This window comes from Protopterus annectens, chromosome 4.part1 (genome assembly GCF_019279795.1).
Source record: "Protopterus annectens isolate FY-2018-M chromosome 4.part1, PAN1.0, whole genome shotgun sequence".
NCBI classification, from domain to species: Eukaryota; Metazoa; Chordata; order Ceratodontiformes; family Protopteridae; genus Protopterus; species Protopterus annectens.
The window spans coordinates 981,946,220-981,954,905 of NC_056734.1; the positions used below are offsets into that span (position 1 = coordinate 981,946,220).

General features: G+C 43.0%; 1 protein-coding gene across 1 annotated transcript in view; it reads right to left on the minus strand.

Annotated features, from left to right (window-relative positions):
• Positions 1 to 7,010, minus strand: part of B3GNT7 (UDP-GlcNAc:betaGal beta-1,3-N-acetylglucosaminyltransferase 7) — a 374,234-nt gene extending 367,224 nt beyond the window's left edge. The window contains exon 1 of the mRNA XM_044070687.1: positions 6,622 to 7,010. Coding sequence (XP_043926622.1) covers positions 6,622 to 6,632 — 11 coding nt within the window. The 5' untranslated portion in view covers positions 6,633 to 7,010. The remainder of the gene's footprint in view (positions 1 to 6,621) is intronic.
• Positions 7,011 to 8,686: the final 1,676 nt, after the last annotated feature.

Consider the following 8,686-nt stretch of genomic DNA (forward strand, 5'->3'; position numbering starts at 1 on the left):
TACAATGTGGAAAAAATGGGAAAAATGTTGAACACCTACTAACAGCTTACTAGCAACTTCAACTAGGAAGCTCATGGGATTGTTAAAATGTGTTACATTATACTTACAAAACATTATTTTTGATAGTTTAATACGAGTCAATACAATTTACCATGGATATCACTTAAAACACTGACTATGTGTCAAAACCTTTCAGTGTACAACTGGGAGAAAGGTGGATTTTTGAATGAGGATCCTTCCTCATACTGAGGTGCATCTGAGAAATATGTAGGAGGCACAGTCAGCACTGCAAAAGGGGAGGCAGTTCGTCCCGTGCAGATAGCACTGGCAATCACTTAATCAGATGAGATCATCAATGAGGGTTGCTTACATTACAATGTTTGTGGACTAACAATTATGGCAAGGGAGCTATTGTAGCTCTTTGTTACAGCTTAGCATAGGTGATACAGTTTAGAAAAGAGCTATTGTGTAAACTAAAATAAATAATTGCGCTTTGCTTAGCCTGAAGACTTGTTTACATTCAATCATGAACTGTTGCAAGGAGCTATTGTAGCAATTTGCTACTGTTTACACAGCGAACAGCTGTCCTGTACATATCTAATACCTTTTTCTTCTTAGCCTGAAGACAAAAAGCTAAGACTAATAGCCCTGCTATAAAGCCCGCTTTAGCGCGCTTTGGCGTGATTTAGCGCGGAGTTGCCCATAGAGCACCATCGGGCAGCACCGGTTAAACAAGGTTAAACTATTTCTGGCTCCGTAAAGTCTGCTCTTCAATTTTTCCCTTAGAACTTCTCTACTTGCAATCTAAACAGTCTATTCTCTATCTCAATAGCTCAGCACTTGCTCCTAAAGCATTTTTATATTGGTAAAGTACTTGTATACTAAACAAAGTACTACATTAGCCTAGAATCCCCTTGAGTACCCATTTCCCTATAGGTCCCTTCTGACTCAGTTACACAGCAAACTTTTTCACTTTTTCTAGCATGTCGAAGAGTTAGTTGCTAGCGTCCTCTCCTGTTCAGCTGGTGAATCTGGGCATCTTGAGGCAATGTTACAATTGCCTCATGTACACAGACAACCCACTCCTTCTCCCACAAAACACAAATACATGTGAGAGATGCAATTATATAGCCAAACTGGAGGCTGAGCTCTCTCAACTCAGGACTGGCAAGACCAGACAGGAGGAGAAGGAAACCACGCACACCACAAACCCAGTTTCACATAGAACTATCACAACTGCAAAACAAACACATAAACACACAAAGACATACTCGAGGCACTGATCAAAAATCTACCAAAACTACAGAGGCCTCCAAAGCAGACACCCAAGCAACTGCCACCTCAAGACATAAGACATGCAACACATAGTTCTCAAAGTCAGTGTGCTAAACAGTCACAGCCCTTAAGGCCAAACACAATGCCAGACACACTTGTTATAGGTGACTCCATAGTCAGACACACTGACGTCCCACTCACCAGACTGAACAAGGAAAAGATCACAGTTAGCTGCCTGTCAGGCGCTAGAATCCGCCACATAACACAAGCACTCAGGTCACTCCACAGCAAGTACAAGTATGACTCAGTCATTGTCCATGCCGGTGTGAATGACCTGAGACGTACCTCCCTGGACTACATGAAAAGAGACATAGAGGAGCTCTCAGATTATGTAGCCCAGGCCGGTATGACCCTGACCCTGAGCAGTATCCCACCCTCACCAAGAATGATGCCACAATACAGAGACAAAATGATCAGCTTTAATAATTGGCTTAATTACTGGTGTCATTCTAAGGGGATCCAATGTCTGTCTGCCTGGGATGACATGCTTGACAAGCCACGCTGCTTTGCAAGGGATGGCTTGCACCTGTCACCCCTGGGCTTCTGGATATTGGCAAAGGCTCTTGCCACCCCATAGTGCCTTTTTAGGCAAGGCTCAAATGATAAACCTACCGCCCTAGAAAACAAAATGGAGAAAACTAAGGGTAATACTGCTCAATGCCAGAAGTCTAAACCTCAAGATGCACGCCCTCGAAGCCCTCCTCAGTATGGAGAACATCGATGTTTGTGCTGTGACTGAAACCTGGTTCAAGGCTCCTGAGAGCACCCCAGCACTATCAGGTTATACCTCATATCATGCGTTCCGGCCCCAAAATCCAGGACCGAACTACAAAAGGAGGGGAGTATCCATATTCATAAAGGATACCCACACCTCCAGGTTAGTGGCAACGCACGAAGCATCGGAGACCATCCAGGTGCAATTAACCATAGGTAAAACTGCCCTACAGTTTGTAACATGCTACAGACCACCTTCTCAAACTCAGGAAACCCACACAGCCTTCCTGAAGACACTGGAGAGTATAAATGTCTCTCCAAACACCATCATATTGGGTGACTTCAACTACCCAAACATAGACTGGGAACATTACTCAAGCCCCAACACCCTAGCCCAAAGGTTCCTTGAGTTCATAAACTCAAATGCTATGGAACAACTAGTCACCATTCCCACAAGAGGAGAAAATATACTAGACCTGATCATCACAAACATGGGGACAAAATGCTCCACACCGAAGTATATCCCTCATTGGTGAGATCAGACCATAAATTAATCTCACTGGAGATCCACATCCCGCCCCACCCCCAGCAAAAGACCACAGTGAAGAACTTCTCAAAAGCAAACTTCACACTTCTTAAGACTGGAGTGGTATCCTTCAAGGCCCCCGAGCCAGTGGAAACCACAACCCACGCTGCTGAAACCCTTACAAATGCCTTCTACGAGCACCTCCAGGAATGTATGGATCAAGCAATCCCTAATAAAATCAAGACCTTTTCCACCAAAGGCAGGTGCCCGGTCTGGTGGACTCCAGCCATAAACAAACTCTACAACAAGAGGAGAAAGCTACTACATGACAGAGCATAATCCCTAAATGGGAAGGCATCTCTGATCAATACTAGCCAAACACTACGATCACTCATAAAATCATCCAAGGCCAACTTTGAGAGAAAAATCGCTAATGACACAAAAGACAATCATAAAGCCTTCTTTAGCTATGTTAGAAACCTGGGTGGAAACTCCCAGATATGCTCAGAATTAGTCCAAAATGATAAAAAATCACTGAACCCACAGACATTGCCAACATACTGGCAGACAGGTTCAGTGCAAATTTCTCCTCCCCCCAAAAGGAGAAATATCTCTCCCACCAGAGTCTAGCCGCCCAAACATCTCAGATGCCCAGGTGAGAGCGGCTCTCTCTAAAGCAAAAACACAGCATCAATGGGACCGGACGGTGTCCCCGGCTGTGTGCTACCGAACTCAATGAGGAACTAAACCCACACATAAGGCTGCTGTTTAATCTTAGCCTTACTACAGGATACGTGCCCAAAGAATGGCGTGACGGCAACTGTGGTCCCACTCCACAAAGGCGGTGCTTCTACGGACCCTGAAATTACTGCCCCATAAGCTTGACGAGCCTTGTCTGCAAAGCTATGGAGAGGATCATAATGGAACTCATAAATAAAGACATTGGGGACCTACAGACACTGGATCCTACCCAATTTGGCTTTGTCAAGGGCAGATCCTGCCTCTTGAACTTGGTCGACTTTTGAAACAGTCACTAAGGCCATTGATGAGGGTAAGGCAGTTCACACAGCCTACCTTGACCTAGCAAAAGCATTCGACACAATACCCCACTCGGGCATCATAGAAAAGCTCACCAGCTTAGATGTAAACCCATATGTCACAAGATGGGTTGCAAACTGGCTCAAGGACAGAACACACAGGGTTAGAGTTGCTGGTGCCATGTCAGACTCTAAGCCGGTCATGAGCGGTGTCCCACAGGGCTCAGTCCTGGGCCCCCTCTTGTTCGGCATTTATTTTTCTGAAGTGCAGGCAAACATAGGGGATTGTGGCTGACAAAATTTGCAGATGACTGCAAACTGGGCACCATAATTGACACTCCATCAGACACAGACATCCTCCAGAAAGGTCTCATAGAAATGTATAACTGGTGCCAGAGCCATGGCCTTAAGCTAAATGCCAAAAAATGTATAGTCATACCCTTTGGGAAAAACAAGGTAACCCCTAATTACCACATAGGTGGTAATCCATTAAACACGGAAGAAGTTATCAGGGACCTGGGGACCCAAGTTGACAGTAACCTCTCTTTTGACACTCACATTGCCAAAGTGGTTAGGAAGACCTTCTACATTGCCCACCTGATCATGAAGGGATTCACATCCAGATCAGGAGAGGTCATTGTACCCCTGTACTCTTCACTTATCAGACCAATGATTGAGTACAACGCCCCATTCGGAATGTACCTTACCTGACACCTGCAGCAGTTGGAAAGACCCCAAAAGTTCCTCACCAAAAGGATAAAGGGGCTCAAACATATGTTATACGATGCCCGACTGAAGAAACTCCAGCTCTATTCAGTCACATACCGTCTGCTCAGAGGTGATCTGTGCCTGACATACAAGGCCATGTCCAACCCGGAATTAATGGACATGCTCCACCTCAAAAAATCCAAATCCACCAGAGCCACGAGAGCAAGAGACTTAAACCTCAACACGGATATAAATAGGACGTGCTGGAGGGACAGATTCATCACCCAGAGACTCCATACACTATGGAACAGAATCCCAGTCCATGTGAGGCAGAGCCCCTCACTGACTCTGTTCAAGAGAAATGTTGACGAGTGGATGGGAGATCGTAGGTTTACCCCGGGAATCATCTCTGTATCACTGCTGGACAGAGGCACAGCAAACTAATGGGTATAGTATTCTCATCCTAAGGGGTGGTGAAAGCCACACACACTCTGGCTAGGCTTATAAATGCCCTAGGGCAGATAGCCTAGTATGAACCTATGAACCTAAGACTTTTCATTGATGTATTTTTGGTCAGGACTTATTATTTTGGTTCACTTCGACTTAAAAAATGTGGTGGGCTTCCTTGTAGAGGCATTGCTTGGGGTACTAACTCACCTTGCCACAGCAGTGTTTTTGCTCAGTACAGTACGATCTGAGGGGTTTACTCCTGAGGCGCAGTAGCAAGCGCAGCCCAAACCCCGCCTAACACCCAGCAGCAGAGTGACGTTACAGTGTAGCAATGAATAACCAGTTTCTTGAGTTTATCGTCCTCCTCATGAATATTCATGTGTGGCGACCCCTAACCGGGAAAAAGCCGGAAGACCAACAACAGCAACACAAGCATGTACATACTGCGGACTTGCTAATTTACTGAAAATTCACGGAAACTAAATTACACATAAACTATCGAGTAGGGTTACCACCACCTGTCCCTCTTTGTGAGGGACAGTTCCTCTTTTGTTAGTAGGGTCCTGCGAAAAAACTAAAAAATGGCAAATGTCCTGAGATTTTAGAACAAAAAATATTAGTTTTCTTTAATAGTTGCATAAAACATTTAAGTTCCGTAAGGAAACGGTGAAGTTCTGAGTCGGAGAAGCTTGGTGTATTTATTAAAGTTAAAAGGAATCGATAATGCCTTCCGATTAGCAGAGCGAACAGCAAAGCTACAGACACAAGTCTACAAGAAAGCACAAGCCAGCATATGCAGGACACAGTAAATGTGCTGGCCTTGGGCACTGTGTAATACATACAAACCCATAAAACCATACCAGTGGGATTACTTGCTTTAGAAGTCTGCCTTGCGCTCTTACCAGAAGAAGTAATCAGTTGTAGAGCAAGACGATGCAAACACGGTGGCAATGGCATAAGCAGGATGAGTTTTCGCTCTTTTCTCAAAACTTCTTATCCTATTTCAGAGTGGCGGAGAAGCGGGTACCCTGTCAGGCAGTAACCCAGTGTTAAGGTGTGGTGGAGACAGACATCAGTCCGTCTTTGCGGCACACATTCTGGAAGGAAGGACTGTGGACCCCTCACAGAAAGTACCTCAGCTGGTGTACCTTTTACAGCATAATGCTGTACTTAACATATAATATAACCATAACTGCTATAAACATGACAACTGCTTTGAATCTAAGTAGTCCGGATTTCAAAATCTTTCTTTTGCTTAAACTCGGAAAGGTGTTACATACACACCTTGGTTGTTTTCGGGGGTCCCGTATCGCGCATCCATAAGAGAAACTAAAGAAAAACTGGGTCATTTAAGCAAATGACAAGTGGAACAACACTGGAGTCACACCCCCAAATTATACACAGACACACACACACATGCTGGTCGCAGTAGTTTAAAAAAAGACATCATGGTTAGAATTAGACCTGTATCTTAAGAAACGAACCGCCTGTCCAGAATTTCATAGAATGCCCAGATATTTGCCTTTTGTTTTAGACTGTTCATCATATCGCCCATAATCCTTGTGGTTTTCTGATATACATCATTGATAAGTTAAGTCATTAAATAAGACATTTGAGTTTCAGATTTTGTGCCCCGCAGAAAATGGATACTAAAGCAAAACCTGTTTTAGTAACGTTCGAAGTTTATCACAGCAACAATTAAAAAGTGTCCCTTAATTCAGACATTTGTACTCCCATTATTTCTGGCTTTCTTTGTCCCAAAGAAATGTGAAAAGGGCATATTAATTCTGTTGTGATTAGGAGTGACACATCGTTACCAAAAACACTTCCGAAGACTTGGACAGCACTTACCAGTGAAACATTTTTGTTGGATGGGGACGGTGTTGAGATCTCTACGGGAAGTCAGTGGTTCGAACCTTCTTCTGGAAAAGTATTCCAATTCCTTCACAATTGCTGTAGGAATTTTTACCCCAAGGGCCTAGTTAGCTTGCATGCACCTTCAGCACTGAACTTATCCGGTAGCTGGACATGCTGTGTTTTTGCAGTTGTTGCTGTATATTAAATTCTCTTTCCTGCCATTTGGTGACCTCAGGCTATGTAGTAGCTGCTGCTTAGCTGGTTTCCATAAGCGCAGACGAAGGAAAACACCTCAGTGCTGTTTCTGCACAGGCTCTTGGGCACGCTGTCCCTATCACCAGCAGTCCTACTGTAGCTGTCCCAATCCCTAGCAATCCAAGTGCCCAACCTGCAGAGGTGGAGCCACATCTGAATGACAGGTAGTACGTGTACAAAGCATACAGTGTCAAGAGACCTTTACAGCGCTTGTTACAGGGTTGTACCCATGACTTTAACGCATCCTAAATAAACAGTACCTGCTGCTTTGTAACCTAAGGTTTTTATATTACGCGGTTCTTAGCTGAAATAGATACATTATATAATGAGAAGAAATGTTTTCCCTCGTGTATTAATTTGCTGTGCTGAATTCAGAAGTAACAGGTACCTGGAGCAAAGTAAAAGGCAGGTATTCGGATTTTGTTCGGGGTGACAGGCATAACCCACTCGTGCTTTTCTTGTTCAGTGAAACAAATACTGTTTCGGTACCTTAGAAGTTTAGTACATACTTTAGAAAATAACAGCTGTGTGAGGTGTAAGGCTGCATCTTCGTCTACCACCGGACTGGCATCAATTTTCTGGAATCTGTTCGAATTTGCCTCAGAATTTTGTTTTATCTAAAAACGAGTCTGTAACAGAGTATTGCTTTAAATCTTAAATTAGGTACTTACGTATTATCGCAACCAGATTTTTACGGAGCCATAACTTTCACTGTTCTTGTGAAACAAGCGTATACATAAACTGCACAAATATTAACGAGAAGTTTGAAGTAGATAATTATAGAAATAATCCATTTAGATCAATAATTTCATTTATGTGCAATGCATATAAGCAATGTAAATTGCTCTGTACTATTAAAAACATTGCTCTGGCATAGCAACCGGTTTTCACATAGCATGAAACGGTAACGCATACCACTGCTCACTGACTGCAATGTTCGGTGATTTACATGAGTGACGGCAATGCTCAGTGATTTAGGGAAAAAAGCTTTTATGAGGGATGAACATGTAAAAAACATGCAGCATGGTGAACTTTCCTTTTCACTAATAGGATTTTTCAGTGATACAAACAAGCCACGGCAGAAGAATAACTGCCTTAACGCACCATCATTACTCAACTTACAAACTATGAAGCCAAAGGTAAGCAAACTTAAAAAAAGTAAGTAAGTCTAATAGACCTGAAAGTCACAGACCAGTAACTTCAAGTACTGCTGCCTAAACAATATTAAACAATAGTAGTTAGGATTTTGAACACCTGTTTTCAGTATTACACAGACACGTTTTGCGAGAACAGTGACAGTTATGGCTTCGTAAAAATCTGGTTGCGATAATACGTAAATACCTTAAAATTATTCTAGACATTACAATTGTATGGAAATATTTTTATTCTATCAACTTTTAAAAGCCTAGTGTTTATATTTAAAACTTGTTCCAATTACATTTAGCTGTATGCATGGTTCTAAGAGAGGAGAGGTTGAGTTAGAACTTTCTTGTTACAGATAAGCTCAGCAGCATTTTTCCAATAGCTTATTTTGTTTATTAAGACTGAAATCCTTGCATCTGGCTGGCAGACGTCGTTCGCATGTGCTACACAGATTATTTATCCACCCTGTGATGTCCCTCCTGAAAAAAAAAAAGATGCTGTAAATACACCTCCTACGAAACGTAGGAAATACAAGGCAACTTGCGGCTATTTAAATCTTTTCAATGAGGGCTGGGTCAGTCAAGTCTGGAGAAAATTTGTGAGTAGTCAACTAATCATCCACTTCGCGTTTGACGGAAGAAAATGTTATCACACTGAGTCC